This window comes from Hippopotamus amphibius, chromosome 7 (assembly GCF_030028045.1).
Source record: "Hippopotamus amphibius kiboko isolate mHipAmp2 chromosome 7, mHipAmp2.hap2, whole genome shotgun sequence".
NCBI lineage: Eukaryota > Metazoa > Chordata > Mammalia > Artiodactyla > Hippopotamidae > Hippopotamus > Hippopotamus amphibius.
The window spans coordinates 72,828,669-72,845,729 of record NC_080192.1 but is presented as its reverse complement, the minus strand read 5'-3'; the positions used below and the strand labels follow the sequence as shown (position 1 = coordinate 72,845,729).

At 45.7% G+C, this 17,061-nt stretch overlaps 1 protein-coding gene across 1 annotated transcript in view; it reads left to right on the top strand.

Moving 5' to 3' along the window:
• Window positions 1-17,061, top strand: part of MERTK (MER proto-oncogene, tyrosine kinase) — a 117,359-nt gene that overhangs the window by 97,912 nt on the left and 2,386 nt on the right. Inside the window, exons 14-18 of the mRNA XM_057743039.1 lie at window positions 328-420; window positions 1,917-2,035; window positions 8,513-8,622; window positions 10,682-10,841; window positions 11,515-11,651. Coding sequence (XP_057599022.1) covers window positions 328-420; window positions 1,917-2,035; window positions 8,513-8,622; window positions 10,682-10,841; window positions 11,515-11,651 — 619 coding nt within the window. The remainder of the gene's footprint in view (window positions 1-327; window positions 421-1,916; window positions 2,036-8,512; window positions 8,623-10,681; window positions 10,842-11,514; window positions 11,652-17,061) is intronic.

The following is a 17,061-nucleotide window of genomic DNA, read 5'->3' as shown; positions in this document are numbered from 1 at the left end:
CCTTACATGATACACCCATACATTATTAACTGGAATCCATAGGTTACGTTAGGGTTCACCTTGTGCTGTAAGTTCTGTGGGTTTTGACAAATGCACAGTGCCCTGTGTCCACAATTCCAGGGCCATACGGAAGTTTCACCTCCCTGAAATCCTCAAATGCAGCCTGATCATCCCTCCCGCACCAGTCCCTGACAACCACGCATCTGTTTACTGTTCCTGTCATTTTGCCTTTTCCTGACTTTACTTTTAGAGACCAAAATTTCTATTCCCCCCGCCCCTTCACTGAGTAAATAATTCGTGCCTCACGTTTTCCATCTTTTCTTTTAGTGGACAACTTTTCCCAGCGAGAGATTGAGGAGTTTCTTAGTGAGGCCGCGTGCATGAAGGACTTCAACCACCCGAACGTCATCCGACTCCTAGGTATTCAGAGAAACGTGGGATTGAGTGCTGACCCACTCTGGGCCAAAGGAAAAATCTCTGGGGCAGATACATTTTACACTTTGTGTAACCCCAAAGTAATTTATAGCATTGGGTTTTTCAGGAATTCCCTGGCAGTCCAGTGGTTAGGACTCCGTGCTTACCCCGCAGGGGGCATTGGGTTCATTCCCTGGTTGGAGAACTAAGATCCTGCAAGCCGTGCAGGGTGGCAAAAAAAAAGATTGGAATTTTTCAGCAAAGGACTTCTTATGGTTACATTTTCTGAGGCTGGTCATAAAAATAGGCCTGCATTTCCTGGACACCCATGGACTCAGGAATGTTTAGTGTCCACAGAGTTCTAGGTGACTGCAGATTAAACCAGCCCCCAGTTACCCCAGTTACAAGACACAAAAGCTGGTTATGCTCTAATTTGTATTGATTTAAGGTTATCCGGGAGTCAAATGCAAAAGTAGAGAAATTCCATAAATCATCTTTGAGAAACAATTTATTAGCATATTTTCAGGTACTGATTTCTTGAGATCTACATTGACAGCTTCATGGGACTTGATTCAGTTGATTTGAGTCAGTGGTTTAATAGTCAGAACTTGGTTTTGTGGCCCCGTTTGCTAAAGAATAAATACAAGATGGAGAGCTGGTATCGACTGGTTGCTGTGGGGTACCACTGTTCCAAGAGGGAAGAGCGAACTACAAATAATCGAATACTGTGCCGACTTTTTGTTTTTCTTTCTTTGCTGTCCGGTAACTTGACAAATGCTAAATTCTTTTGGGAACTTTCAAAGTTTTATTATGATGGACACTGCAGAGAGATGGGAAAACTAGTGTTTGGAGACAGTGTGATGTCAGAGAAACTTCTGTTGCTCATTTGTACCTATTGACTTCAGCAGACTCTGAGAACAGTGGCACTTTGTAATTGCACCACCATGTGCTGGAGCTTTGTAAGCCTGATCTCAGGTGACAGATGGGTTCTGATTCTAGCCTCCATGACAAATGATGTTGCGCTTTCCCTGTATATAACTGTTAACATTTAGAGATGTGAATTTCACCTCTTGGCCCCTAGGATTCTTCCAATAGTTTTAGGCATTTGGTTGCAGGGGACTTCTTTAGATGATGAAGTACGTAACCATCACATAAAACTAGTTTGCCCTTGAATTCTACTGCGGTCACTACGCCTCACTTAGACTCCGTATAACAAAAACGCCGTGGGTTTCTAGATGGCTATACTTGATACTGATTAATTTTTAAGAGTTTTCCTGCAAAGATTGGCACTAGTCTGAAAGAAAAAATAAAATACCAAGCAGTGGACCCAGTGTGTGTTCCATATTCTAGAATACAGTGTGTGAGTTATGAGTGTTTTGTTTTGTTTTTTAACCATTAACTCGAGAGCACATGGTTTCAATTTGGCCAGTGCTCCTGCAGTGCTTTTTCTGGTCACCGATAACAAGGGCTCTTTGTAACTTACTCTCTGCTTTTAATTCCAGGTGTGTGTATAGAAATGAGCCCTCAAGGCATCCCCAGGCCCATGGTGATTTTACCCTTCATGAAATACGGGGATCTGCACACCTACTTACTCTATTCCCGATTGGAGACAGGGCCAAAGGTAATTAATCACTCAGTTGCATGGCCTCCGAACGGTGTTTGGGGCTCCCGTGACAGGGCCTGGGCAACGTCAGCGTCTAACCTAGAAAATGAAGGAGGGAAGGAGGGGACGCTGGCCTTTGTTGAGTGTTCACTGTGTGCCCTGGGGTTGTGTTGGCGAGAAGCTGGCTGGGTGTGGAGCCGAGTGGGCCCCTCTTGCTGTCAGAGTGACCTCTTTCCTTCAAAGTCTCCTCTTTTTTAGATTATTCCCTCTGAAATTACCGAGTGCTGAAGTCGGGGGAAGTTGCATTGAGCTGCTTTTCAGAGCCGCTGAGGGGGAATTGGCTCCATCCATCTTTCTCTTTATCCTGAGCCCCTCCATCCTCAGAATCAGAAAGCGTGCTGGGAATTGGTGGGCCAGCCTGCCTGCTGCCCTGAAGCCCCACAGCGCAGAGAAACCAAACGGAAATGGGCTCTTAGACGGAAGCACGTGGCCTGCCGGTCACAGCTGGTGGAAAGAGCCCTGATGAGAGAGTAGTATCGAGATGGTGTGGTGATGGGGAGTGCGGGGTTCACGGGGAAGGTCCTCATCCCAAGAGACAGGTGAACTTGTAGGGACAGCCATGTATTTAAAGTTTGGCAAGGCAGTTGGGAAAAACATAAAACCCGAGACCAATTTATGGGGAATGTTTTCCGGAGCTGTCTTCCCTGCGTCTGGCTGCCCCTGTTGCTGGGAGGTTTTTGCCTTTCTTTTCCTTTTACTTGTTCTTTTCTTTCCAGGGAAGGTGCAAGGGACCTAAACGGGAGAGTGAGCCCCTTCCTTTTTCTGGCTCCCCCAATGGTCCCTTGCTCACACCTGTTTTGTTCACAGCTTCTTTTAAGTGTTTCAGCAGCGCAAATGCTAACCAGAGACAGGAAGTTGTAGCCACATCACAGAGCTGTTACAAAGTCACCGGGGCTCTCCAGAGAGGTGAAGGGCCTAATCCAGTGCAGGCGATTCGGTACAGCTAGTGTTTCCTTCTCTTCACCTCCTGCCCCCAAGAGACAGAGAGAAACAGTATAAGAAGCCTGGAAAAGAAGAAAACATTACCCACAATTCCCAACATTGGCATCCTTGGACATTCACATCCTAACCATCTATTCTACGTCTATGTGTTTCACAGGCTCGGGCTCACTATGTACACACCTGCCTGTAGGCCAATAACAAGAGTCTAGAGTTCCCACACACTTAGCAGAGGCCAGCCTGTGTTTGTCATATATTAGTGCATTAATGGCGCAACAACCCTAAGAAGCAACCTAATAGAATCTCGAGTGAGGAAACTGAGGCACAGATCAGCAGTGGTGGAGGCAGAACCAGTCCCCAGGCTGCCGACCCCATGCCTTCAGCTCTTCTGTGCCCCATCCCATGGGTACCCCTGCCCCACAGGGCAGCCTCCAGACAGATGGCTGTGAACGGCTGCATAGCATCCTCTTGCACGGATTTTGTTTTGTGTTGATGAGTGATTTTACCTACATTTAATTTCCTGGTATATTGTATGATTTTTCTAATAATTGTGGGGGAGTTGGATTTCATATTTCACAGAAGTGACTTCTGTAGTAAAAAAAAAAGTAAAAATATACAAGTTTTGTTTGATGACCAACAATTGTCTGTCTTGGTTAACTCTCCCCCCTCTTTTGGACCCCTGTGCAAGTGTAATGAGCCTCATATTAGATATCATTCTTGAATCTTGTTAGAAGAGAAACAGAGAGGTCATTTATATTCTTTTTTATTAAGATTTTTTAAAAATTAATTAACTTATTTATTTGGTTGCACTGGGTCTTAGTTTTTGCATGTGAACTCTTAGTTGCGGCATGCATGTGGGATCCGGTTCCCTGACCAGGAATCACACCTGGGCCCCCTGCATTGAGAGCGTGGAGTCTTAACCACTGTGCCACCAGGGAGTCCAGATTTATTATTTATTTATTTATTTATTTATTTATTGGCTGTGTTGGGTCTTCGTTGCTGCACATGGGCTTTCTCTAGTTGTGGCGAGCAGGGGCTACTCTTCGTTTGCAGTGCGCAGCCTTCTCATTGTGGTGGCCTCTCCTGTTGCAGAGCACAGGCTCTAGGGTGCATGGGCTTCAGTAGTTGTGCCACATGGGCTCAGTAATTGTGGCACACAGGCTTAGTTGCTCTGCAGAGTGTGGGATCTTCCTGGCCCAGGGCTGGAACCCATGTCCCCTGCATTGGCAGGCGGATTCTTTTTTTTTTTTTTTAATTAATTTATTTATTTATTTATTTTATTTATTGGCTGCGTTGGGTCTTCGTTGCTGCACACGGACTTTCTCTAGTTGCTGCGAGTGGGGGCTACTCTTCATTGTGGTGCACAGGCTCCTCATTGTAGTGGTTTCTCTTGTTGTGGAGCACGGGCTCTAGGCACGTGGGCTTCAGTAGTTGCAGCACATGGGCTCAGCAGCTGTGGCTCACAGGCTCTAGAGCACAGGCTCAATAGTTGTGGCACACGGGCTTAGTTGCTCCGTGGCATGTGGAATCTTCCCAGGGCAGAGCTCGAACCTGTGTCCGCTGCATTGGCAGGCGGATTCTTTACCACTGCGCCACCTGGGAAGTCCAGCAGGCGAATTCTTAACCACTGTGCCACCAGGGTAGTCCCCGAGAGGTCATTTATATTATTTATTAAAATATTTTAAAATTACCATAAAGAAAAAATTGACTTTTTTCCCTTTTTGGTTTACAGTTATATGAATTCTAACCCATGTATAGATTCATGTCCCACCATCACAATCAGGATGCAGAACAGTTCCATCACCCACAAACACCTCCCCCTGCTACCCGCTTTGTAGTCACACCTTGCCCCCATGGCTATCCCATGGTAAGCCCCCATCTGTTCTCCATCCCTATAGTTTTGTCTTTTAGAGAATACCATATAAATGGAATTATATAGCTTGTAGCTTCTTGAGACTTGCTTCCTTCACTGAGCTCTATGCCTTTGGGATGCATCCAACTTATGTGTATCAATAGTTCATTCCTTTTCTATTGCTATGTAGTCCTCTGTTCTCTGGTCGTATCACAGTTTGCTTTTTCCATTCATCTATTGAGGGACCTCTGGGTTGTTTCCAGGTTTTGAGAGTTATGAATGAAGTTGCTATAAAAATTCATGTACAGGTTTCTGAGTGAACATAGCTTTTCATTTCTCTAGGCTAAATACCCGCAAACGGGGTGCTAGGTCATGTGGAAAATGTGTGTTGAACTTTATAGGAAACTGCTAAACTACTCTCTAGAATGACAGTATCCTTTTTACATTTCCACCAGGAATGGTGGAGAAATTTAGTGGCTCTGAATTCTTGATAGCACTTGGTATCATCTGTAGTTATCTTTGTTGTTGTTGCTGTTTTGTTTTGTTTTTAGCTGCCCTGAAAGTTGTGTGGTGATATCTTACCATGAAATGTATTTGCATTTCCCTAATGATTCATGATGTTGAGCATGTTGTGTTATTTACCATCTTTACATCCTCTTTGCTGAGTGTCTGTTAAAGTCCTTTGTTTATTTTTTAATTGGGCTGTTGGTTTTCTTGTTGAGTTTTGAGCGTTCTTTACTCTAGATGCACTTCCTTTGTTGGATATGCAATTTGCAAAGACTTTTCTCCCAGTGTATAGCTTGACTTTGTATTGCTTAACACAAGCAAAACAGTTTAAATTTTGGTGAAGTACAGTTCATCAGTTTTTTTCTTTTCATGGATCATACTTTCACCGTCATTTCTAAGAACGCTTTGCCTGACCCCAGATAAAAAAGCTTTTCTTCTATGTTTTCTTCTAAAAATTTGTGGGTTTACGTTATGTTTAAGTCTGTGACCCATTTTGAATTAATTTTTGTATGAGGTGTGAAATGTAGTTTGTTGCTTTTTTTTGCATATAGATGACCAGCATCATTTGTGAAAAGGCTATGCTTAATGCATTAGTTGCTTTTGCATCTTTGTGAGAAATCAATTGTCCGTACATGTGTGGGTTTATTTCTAACTTCTCTATTCTGTTCCATTAAGCTGTGTGCCATCCTTCACCCCTACCACACTGTTGAGATTACTGTAGCTTTATTGTCTTAAAATGGGGCAATGCAGTTCCTCCAGATTTATCCTACTTTTTCAGAATTGTTTTTGCTACTCTAATTTTGTTGCCCTTCTGTATAAATTCTAGAATCAGTTTGTCTGTGTCTGCTAAGAGTACTGCTGTCATATTATGTTCTTTTGAACAAAATAACAAGTAAGGAAACAAGTACACAGCATTTTACTGACTAATGAATAGTTTCTGTTTGCAAAAATACAAGTATATCTCTAACGATGGAAACTCCCAGGTTTTGTAAAAATTTTAAAGGAATGTATTTTCATATTTTGACACTTTGTAGCCACAGGCAAAGCTGAAAGTGACAAAATCCGTCATAGACAAACTAGAAAATCAAGCGTTTATTCAGCTCTCTCCTGCCTTATCAGTCAGTTCCTTGGAAGTAAATACCTTGGGTTCTTGCTAGAGTGGCCCAAGACTAGATCTCAGTCATGTAAATGTGCTTCTTCAGCAGGGCCTGGGTGCCATTCTGCCTTCCGTGTGAGTAGCACAGCACCCCTGGTCTTCCGATCCATGAACACTAGGTACCTTTCCATTGATTTAGAACTAAGTTAATTCTTTTGTTTTGTAGTTGTCAGAGTATAAGTTTTGCACTTCTTTTGTTAAATGTATTCCTAAGTATTTTGTTGTGATCCTTTTGTAGATGTCGTTTTCTTCATTTCATTTTCAGACATTCATTGTTAGTATGTAGAAATGCAATTGAGTTTTGTATCTAGTATCCTGCAACCTTATTGAACTCATTTATGAGTTTTACCACACAATTATCTTTTAAATGAGCTTTGGTCACAGTCTGCAAGAATAACGTAGTTATGCTTAGAAAGAAAATAGCACATGAATAGTACCTGATATTCATTATACTTTCATGAGTGTCAGCAGATTTGTTATTTCTTAGCACCCAGATCCTTTCCTGGAAATTAGCATCGAGAAAATCAAAATGCCCCAGATATACAGAACAGAGGCAGAAGGCTTTCATGCCTGATTTGCTTATGTTTTTTTTTTTAACAACTCCATTATATAAGGGTAAAGGATAATTAAAGCATTTTTGTTATATATACAGTCTGTGACTGACATGTGTGTTAGTTGAGAAATAGAAATCATTAAAAATTTAGTGTTGGGACTTCCCTGGGAGTCTGTTGGTTAAGACTCCACACTTCCAATTCAGGGGGCCCAGGTTCCATCCTTGATCAGGGAACTAGATCCTGCATGCTGCAAGTAAAAGATCCCGCATGCCGCAGCTAAGACTCAGCACAGCTAAATAAATAAATAAATAAATAAATAAATAAATAAAAATTCAGTGTCTTCACGAGTACCACTTTAGGAGACTCATGTCCCACATAGAATAAACCATAAAAAACCCAATGCCTTGGGAAAGAATATATCATGATGGACCCATTTATGATTTCTGGGAACTCGTGAACCCTTTTCTTTAGGGCTCTGACTACATTAAAACATTGAATTACTACACAGAGGTCTTCAGTAGTCACCGTGCTCCTAATCAGTCCCAGCACGGCAGGTTTTCTAACACGCAGTCTGGTTTGATTTTTACTGCATCGAAAACAAAACAAAACAAAACAAAACAAAAAACACTAGGCTGTTAAAACTTACAGGAAGGCCCTAGAGAAACCAAAATGAAAATTCCCGAATACTTACTTGTGGTACTTTGATCCCACGAAAAGAGGTAAAAACGATCCTACTTTCTGGCCAGAAAAGGAAAAGTCTCTTTCAGAACATTTGGAAGTAAAATGATAGCAGATGTGGGTCCGTAATTGGAAACAGCTCCTTCTCCTTGGGCTTTTTGCTGTCAAAACATTAGACCCTCCCCCACTGAAGCCAGACCTCCCCTCTTTGTCCCACTGCCACTCAGAAGGACACAAGGACCGCATTTAACCTCATAACTTGTTAGAAGGATGTTACTCACTGGCCACATACATACACACACACAAAAAATTGTTGGAAGTTTCTCTGGAATTGCATTAAATTTATAGATTAGTTTTTTAAAATACCTTTAAAGATGGACAGAAGAAAATGTGATACTTGCCAAGAAGTTTTAGGGTTTGTTGGGTTTTGTTTTTCATTCCTTTTTAAAACCTTACTTGTGTCATTGGTGATATGGAAATTTCCTTGTTTTACAGCCACACTTCTAAGTAATAAAGCCATCATTTCCCACCCCTCAAATGGAAATAACTTGGTTTCCTTTTAAAAAATAATCTCTTGGGAATTCCCTGGCGGTCCAGTGATTAAGACTTGGCACATTCATTGCTGGGGCCCAGGTTCAGTCCCTTGTCAGGGAACTAAGATCCTGCAAGCTCCACAGTGCAGCTGTAAAAAAAAACAAAAAACAACACTAATAATAATAATCTCTCTCCTTGTGTCTTCCATCTCCTAGCATATTCCTCTGCAAACATTATTGAAGTTCATGGTAGACATTGCCCAGGGAATGGAGTATCTGAGCAACAGGAACTTTCTTCATCGAGATTTAGCTGCTCGAAACTGCATGTAAGAGTCCTGGCCCATCCTGGAGAGAATTGGACCTCATGGTGGTAGATATTTGTGGGGGTTGGGGGTGGCCTGTTGATGTTAAAATATGGAAGAGGGCTAGGTTTGGGAGGGGACAGTGTGGCTGGCTCTGGAGATGGGATTTTTACTGCCCTGATATTTGACTGAGGTTTGTGTGTGTGTGTGTGTGTGTTTAATTTTATTTATTTTCTTAATTTTTTGGCTGCATTGGGTCTTCGTTGCTGTGCACAGGCTTTCTCTAATTGTGGTGAGCGGGGGCTACTCTTGTTGCAGTACACAGGCTTCTCATTGCAATGGCTTGTCTTCTAGAGCACTGGGCTCTAGGCGCACAGGCTTCAGTAGTTGTGGCATGTGGGCTCAGTAGTTGTGGCACACAGGCTCAGTAATTGTGGCACCCGGGCTCATTTGCTCCTTCGCATGTGGGATCTTCCCAGACCAGGGCTCAAACCCCTGTCCCCTGCATTGGCAGGCTAATTCTTCACCACTGTGCCACCAGGGAAGCCCTATGACTGGGTTTTTGCTTGAGGGTTTTCACTACCTCTGCCTCCAGGAGTCTGATTGGCCTCCAAACTTTCCCCTGTGACTGCTTTTTTTTTTGGAATATATTTGATTTACAATGTTGTGTTAGTTTCAAGTGTACAGCAAAGTGATCAGTTATACATATACATATATCCACTCTTTTTAAAATTCTTTTCCCAGATAGCCCATTACAGAGTATTGAGTAGAGTTCCCTATGCTATACAGTAGGTCCTTATTAGTTATCGATTTTATATACAGATTTTATATACAGACTGCTTTTTTATTTTCACACTCTCATGCAGCTAGGAGTGCTAGGTGTGAACTTTGGGATCCTCCCCTATCAGCTTATCTGGATCCAGAGTTACATCTGTCAGCTAATCATGAAGACAGCAGTGAAAATCATAAAGGTTTTGTCCCTGAGTTTTCACGATGCTGCCTTGTGAAGCAGTTTTGTCCTGACTATACCAGCAGAGAGACAAGGACTTATACAAGAACTTCGAGCTTCAGCTTCCCCATCTCTTCAGTCTGCTTCAACAGCCATTATCTGCTGTAAATCTTCAAAAACAATAGCTATTTCTTGATGTGAAAAAGAGGGAGTGTTCCTTAAATGTATCCCTGTTGTGTGTTTTTCTTGGTTGGAGATGTGTCAGTGGAGTCTGTCGCCTCCCTCCTCCTGATCAACCCCACCCCCCCCCAGCCCTCCATCACTTTCACCTCATTTTTGAAAACCCAGAAAGGTCTTGGTTTTGTGTTTTATTTAAATAATTTGTCTACCACGGAGGGTAGACAAATTATTTAACATTTCCTTCATGTTTTTCCCACCAGGTAGGGTAACCAGCTGTCCAGTTTGTCCAGAGTTAAGGGGTTTCCCAGGATCTGGGACTTTTTGTTTTAAAAGTTAGTGTCAGGCAAAGAGGAACAAGGTAGTCGCCCTACCTCCACATCACTCATTCCTCCTCTTCCTCTTCTTGTCTAAGATCCATTTTAACTACTTGGGCTGTAAATGCGATTGGATTCCTTTAATTTTCCAGTTGATTCCTCAAGTACCTCCTGACCATCTTAGCAGGAAATCCAGTGTTCCCCGCTTACAGCATGTGCTTCCCCACCTCCCCCAAACTGTCAGGAGGCTTTCTTAATCCATGGAGCCAGTGCTACCTCCAGACATCAGGCAGGAAGGCTGCTGGGGCTTTAGATGAGTCCACCAGGGGGCCCTGGCTTGGAGCTGCTGCTCCTTCTACTCCCGTGCAGCACCTGTGCTCCTTCAGGTGGCTCCATCCTCTGTGCCCAGGTACCCTGGCTGGTCCAGACCCCCACACAGACCAGAGGGGTGCAGGATTATAACCCGTCTGCTTCCCCATCACTTGCTCTGCCATTGGTCCCAAAGTAGGACTCTCATAAGCTGATAGGGTCTGTATCTTTTGGTTACTTATCAAGAATTTTTTCAGCTGCATCAGGTGCAGAGCTGTGATATAAGGCTTTGTCTCTGAGGTCACTGAGGACATGAACCCCCTCTCTGTAGGTTGCGAGATGACATGACCGTCTGCGTCGCAGACTTTGGCCTCTCTAAGAAGATTTATAGCGGTGATTACTATCGCCAAGGCCGCATCGCTAAAATGCCTGTGAAATGGATCGCCATAGAGAGTCTCGCGGACCGAGTCTACACCAGTAAAAGTGACGTGGTATGTACAGAGATTGGATTCGGGGCCCTGCATTGCAAAGATGAAGCCATGCTGAAAGAAATGACTTAAGCTGGCGCTGCAAGTCATCTTATTCTTTGGTTAACTGTGGACTGGGGCATGCTCACACCTCTCTTTTATTTACCGCTAGATGCTTTAATTCAGGCAGAATAGTGGATTCTGGTGAAGTAGCCTGACATTCAGAGAATGACAAAGGCCCTTAATTTATTCCCACTTTCCTCTGCTACAATATAGTGACTTATAGCCCACAACTCAGATATTTCATATTCACATTAAATTAAATGAATTCACCCAGTGGCTGTTTGGAACCAAGATGCTGTTTAAAAGGTGCTGTGTAATGGTACCCTTAACCAGAGATCAGGAAAAGAAAACCACTTGCCAGCGACAGAAGGAACAGAACATTAAACAGAGCACTGATGAGACAGAAGGCTAGATCTGCCTTTGTCACATTTCCCAAACAGCTTTAGTAAAAATGGGGAACTGTGACGTTCCGACCCCACGTCGTTGCCGTGTTGGGAGAGCAGCATGTCTCAAACATAATTGTCAGCTTTGTGCACGATCGCCAGGGCTCTAAGGAAATGACCTTTCCCAATGAAAAAGTCCATTCAGCCTTTCTGGAAAGACTTGCATCCTGACATTGTTGCTTTGTCCTCAGTGGGCATTTGGCGTGACCATGTGGGAAATAGCCACACGAGGAATGACCCCTTATCCCGGAGTCCAGAACCACGAAATATATGACTATCTTCTCCACGGCCACAGGCTGAAGCAGCCCGAGGACTGCCTGGATGAACTGTGAGTCAGCTGCTCTGCATCATGGGGTGCCCTGCAAAGACCTGGGGACACACAGCCACAGGGGGCGGGGACGCTCGGCCAGGCGGGTGTGGGCAGAGGTGGTACACACAGACGTCCCCGGCCAGAAGCCTCTCCTGGTGTGGGAGGTGGTGTGTGCACACCTCCAGTGAGCCCGCTCGTGTTCTGAAGTTCTATAAGCACCTCTAGGAAATACAGTCCGCCCTCTGTATGGGTGGATATAGAAACCTGTGGATACGGGGGGCTGACTGTGAGGGACTTGAGCATCTGCAGATTTTGGTATCTTCCTGGGCTTCTGCACCAAACTGCCATGGATACCGAGGGATGACTATATATCCTGCAGATAAATAGGGTGACTTTACAATGCGTGAGGTACTCGGGTGATTCCCTACCCTCTTTTGCTACAGTCATGCTTCTCTTTTTATTCAGCATCTTAAACAAACCAATCACAGGAATATTTTGAATCAGGAAATTTAGAAATCTAAGCCAGTGACTTTGCATTCAGGCTGGTCGTCAGAATTGCTTGGGGGATATTCTAAGAATGCGATTCCTCAGCCCTGTGCCTGGAGACTGTGATTCTCTTAGTACAGAGCAGGCCCAGAAATGCACGTTTTCAAATGCTCCTGGGGGGACTTCCCTGGTGGCGCAGTGCGTAAGAATCTGCCTGTCAATGCAGCGGACACAGGTTCAATCCCTGGTCCGGGAAGATACCCCATGCCTCGGAACAACTAAGCCTGTGTGCCACAACTAGGGAGCCTCTGCTCTAGAGTCCGTGAGCCACAACTACTTAGCCCAGATGCCACAATTACTGAAGCCTGTGTGCCTAGATCCCATGCTCCACACCTAGAGAAGCCACCGCAATGAGAAGCCCACACGCTACAACAAAGAGTAGCCCCTGCTCTCTGCAACTGAAGAAAGCCCACTCACAGTAACGGAAACCCAACACAACAATAAATAAATTAATTAAAAAATGCTCCTGGGAAGACAGTGCACTCAGCCGAGCGTGAGCTCCACCAGCTCCCAGCGTGCAGGACCACAGTGCTGTTCCCATCCCGACAGGCCCCTCTCTCTTTGGAGTGGGCAGTATGGGGGGAGGCCTGGGACTTGGAGTCAGAAGGGCCAGGCTCTGCCTCCTAACTAGCCGCGTGTATGGCCACTGCAGCGACCTGACTCTTCCATGCCTCGTGATGAGCCACCAAAAAAGTATAGTCGTGTATCCTTCAGAGGTATTGGAAGGGTTAGCAAAAGAGGGTGTGGAGTGCTCAGCCTGTGGGAGGCACGCACACCGATGTCACATAATGGTGCCTGTGATTAATAACATCTTCACAAATTGATCCCCCTCCCAAACACCTTGCTGACTTGACTTTTTTTTTTTTTTTGGTTGTATTGGGTCTCCATTGCTGCGTGCGGGCTTCAGTAGTTGTGGCATGTGGGCTCAGTAGTTGTGGCACATGGGCTCAGTAGTTGTGGCTCTCAGGCTGTAGAGCAAAGGCTCACTAGTTGTGGCACACGGGCTTAGTTGCTCTGAGGCATGGGGTATCTTCCCGGACTAGGGATCAAACCCATGTGCCCTGTATTGGCAGGTGGATTCTTAACCACTGTGCTACCAGGGAAGTCCCTGACTTTTTAAAAATAATTTCTTATGGTGCTGCCTCTAGCTTGGTGATCTGAACCTTCCTAATGATGAGTCTCTCCCCAGGATAAGAGGGGTCATGGGCTCAGAGAGGGGCATTCTCACCATATATAGCAAGAACACTTCAGGAGCATGGGCCTGCGTGGGCTCCATCATGGAACTCCATGCTGGGGCGCTGGGGCGGGTGTACCTGGGCAGAACCCCACACACACCCACACTCATACTCACACTCTCGCCCTGCTTCATCGTACCAGTGAGAAGGCCCCGGTCAGTTTGCACATAGGCCTCCCAGATCCACCCCAGCCAAACAAAGGAAACTTTTTTTTTTTAATTTATTTATTTTATTGGCTGTGTTTGGTCTTCGTTGCTGCACACGGGCTTTCTCTAGTTGTGGCGAGCAGGGGCTACTCTTCATTATGGTGCGCGGGCTTCTCATTGTGGTGGCCTCTCTTGTTGCAGAGCACGGGCTCTAGGCCCATGGGCTTCAGTAGTTGCGGCACATGGGCTCAATAGTTGTGGCTCATGGGCTCTAGAGCCCAGGCTAAACAGTTGTGGCACACGGGCTTAGTTGCTCCGTGGCGTGTGGTATCTTCCTGGGGCAGGGATTGAACCCGTGTCCCCTGCATTGGCAGGTGGATTCTTACCCACTGCACCACCTAGCAAGTCCCAAGGAAACTTTTTTGATCAGAGCTTCATACTGCTTGGGGGTGTTGATAGTGGTGGTGGTTATTATGGTTGTAAATCCATAACATTTAGAACAGAAACAGAAAATGTAAGCCCTTTAAAAGAAACATCATGAAATCCTAATTCAATTAGATCTGGGGTTTCACGGTTGTTTTTGAAATGTCCGCATGAATGAAATGTTTACTCCTGGAAACATTTCCATCAAACAATATTGAATGGGGAGTTTTGTGGCTGTGTCTTTCTTGGCTTCTTTACTACTCCAGAAGTTGATTATGTGGGGTCTTAGCAAGGTCTAAGCTGTGTCACATTGTGGTTTTAGATGATTCACGCAGAGCCAAGACAAGGGGATGCTGAGTCGGTTTCCCGAGAGACTTTGTAGGTGAAAGAGCTGCAGCGTCAGCGATGCTGGGGCCTGGGGAAGCTGGAGGAAGCAGCGGCTCTGCGGTGCTGACACGCAGGCTGGCTCCTCACCCCGCAGGTTTGCAGAGACGCTGGCGAACCAGGCCTGCTTCCTGGGTCCCCTCTCGTGTCTGGGTGATGGCGAAACACAGCATTCCCTGAAGAGGCCTCTGTGTTTCCACATCTGGGGCCTTTTCTTTCAACAGTGAGGCAGACACGTCTGAGCCTCTCTGTTTGCTGTCTCACCTTAGTGGAGACAAGTTGATTCGCGTGTTTGGTTGACCCTGGGCCATTTTACAGTCCACTAAGAAATACAGCGATGGAAATAACAATGCGCTTGGAGCCGTGCTCCCTGGTCCTGCCCGCCGAGGGCCGCCCCTCCTCGTGGCATCATCCTGCCCACCGAATGACCAGGCTGCAGGCCCTGCTCCCCATCACCCAAGGGGCCACGCTGCGTGGTGCCCCCATCAGCTCCAGGGGACATTTCCTCAGCTAAGCTCGCGGCCTCCCAGCTGCAGCCACTGTAGTTCGTGGCACCGGTACTCAGTGTCCTGGTCTCCAGGGTGACACGCAGAAGCCACCTTGTTCTTTCTTATCCCACTGGGTCCCCTCAGCCAGCAGAGGTCCTTCAGAGTCCCCCTCCGCTCTGTTCCTTCCCCCGATACAGGCATGCCTCCCAGATATTGTGGTTTCAGCTCCAGAGCACTGCAGTAGGGTGAGTCACAGGAACTTTTGGTTTCACAGTGCATGTGAAAGCTATGATCACACTGTACTGTAGTCTGTTAAGGGTGCAATAGCATTATGTCTAAAAAATGCTGTACATACCTTAATTTAAAACAAACCACTTTATTGGGACTTCCCTGGTGGTCCAGTGGCTAAGGCTCTGTGCTGCCAATGCAGGAGGCCCAGGTTTGATCCCTGGACCAGGAACTAGATCCCACATGCCTCAACTAAGAGTTCACATGCCGCAACTAAAGATCCCATGTGCCGCAACTAGGACTCAGTGCAGCCAAATAAATAAATAAATTTTATTTTTCACATCTTTATTGGAGTATAATTGCTTTACACTGTTGTGCCAGTTTCCGCTGTACAACAAAGTGAATCAGCTGTATTTATACGTATATCCCCATATCCCCTCCCTCTTGAGCCTCCCTCCCCTCCTCCCTATCCCACCCCTCTAGGTCATCACCCGTCATCGAGCTGATCTCCCTGTGTTATGCAGCAGCTTCCCGCTAGCTAGCTGTTTTACATTTGGTAGTGTGTATATGTCAGTGCCACGCTCTCACTTCATCCCAGCTCCTGCCTCCCCCACCCGCTGACTGATCAGGGTGGTGGTTGCTGAAGGTCAGGGTGGCTGTGGCCATTTCTTAAAAGAAGACAACAGTGAAGTCTGCTGCATCGATCAACTCTTCCTTTCATGAACGATTTCTCTGTAGCATGCAGTGCTGTCTGATAGCCTTTTACTCACAGGAGAACTTTGTTCAGGCTTGCAGTCAATCCTCGCAAAGTCTGCCGCTGCTTTATCCACTACGTTTATGTCATAGTCTAAATCCTCTGTTGTCCTTTCAGCAGTCTCACAGCCTCTGCCCAGGAGTGGTTTCCAGCTCAGGAAGCCACTGTCTTCGCTCAACCATGAGACGCACCTCCCCATCCATTAAAATTTCATCATAAAATTGCAGCAGTTGAGGGAATTCCCTGGCGCTCCAGTAATTAGGACTCCACGCTTTCACTGCCAAGGGCCCGGGGTGATCCCTGGTTGCCAGCTAAGACGCTGCAAGCCGTGCAGCCAAGAAAAACCACATACAAAAAAACACAACAACAACAAAAACCGGTTAAAATTGCAGCAGTTCAGTCACACCTTCAGGCTCCACTTCTAATGCTAGTTCCCTTGCTATTCCCACCACATGTGCAGTGGCTTCCTCTAATGAAGCCTTGAACCCCTCGAGGTCATCCATGAAGGATGGAATCAACTTCTTTCAAACTCCTGTGTATGTTGATATTTGGACCTCTTGCTGTGAATTACCAATGTTCTTTTTTAATTAATTAATTTATTTACTTATTTATTTATTTAATTTGGCTGTTGGAAAAATGGCACCAAGAGACTTGCTCAATGCGGAGTTGCCACAGATCTTCAATTTGTAAAAAAAAAAAAACTGGTATCTTTGAAGTGTGATAAAACGAAGTGTAATGAAAGGGGGTCTGCTTGTATTGTCAAATCATAGAAGCCCAGGGCTGGACGGAGCCTGGGGTGGTCACACTTGTGGGAATTTGGGCACAGGGACATCACAGTGCATGTAAGTGAACAAGTGGGTCAGGGTCCCTGTTTCCTGCAGGAGAGTGTGGGCTCTTCTGCCTCCTGTCTCGTTCTCCTTACCCCCAGGATCCTCATACATCCTTTGGGTGGCATCCAAAACAACTTTCCTAAAATTATCTTCTGGTCATGGGAATGCACCACCAAAATACCGTCTTTCTGTGGTTCCTCACGGCCCACAGGGTAGCACCTAAACCCATCAGGGTCTGACCTGTGGCAGGCAGGGCTGCACAGTGGTTAAGACGTGGGCTCTGGCGCCAGATACTCCTCGATGTGGGTCACGCCGTCACCCTCATCCGGGGGGAAGGACCCTCATCTGTAAGATGGGGATCACGGTGCCTGTGTGTGAGCTTGTGCTGCTGAGC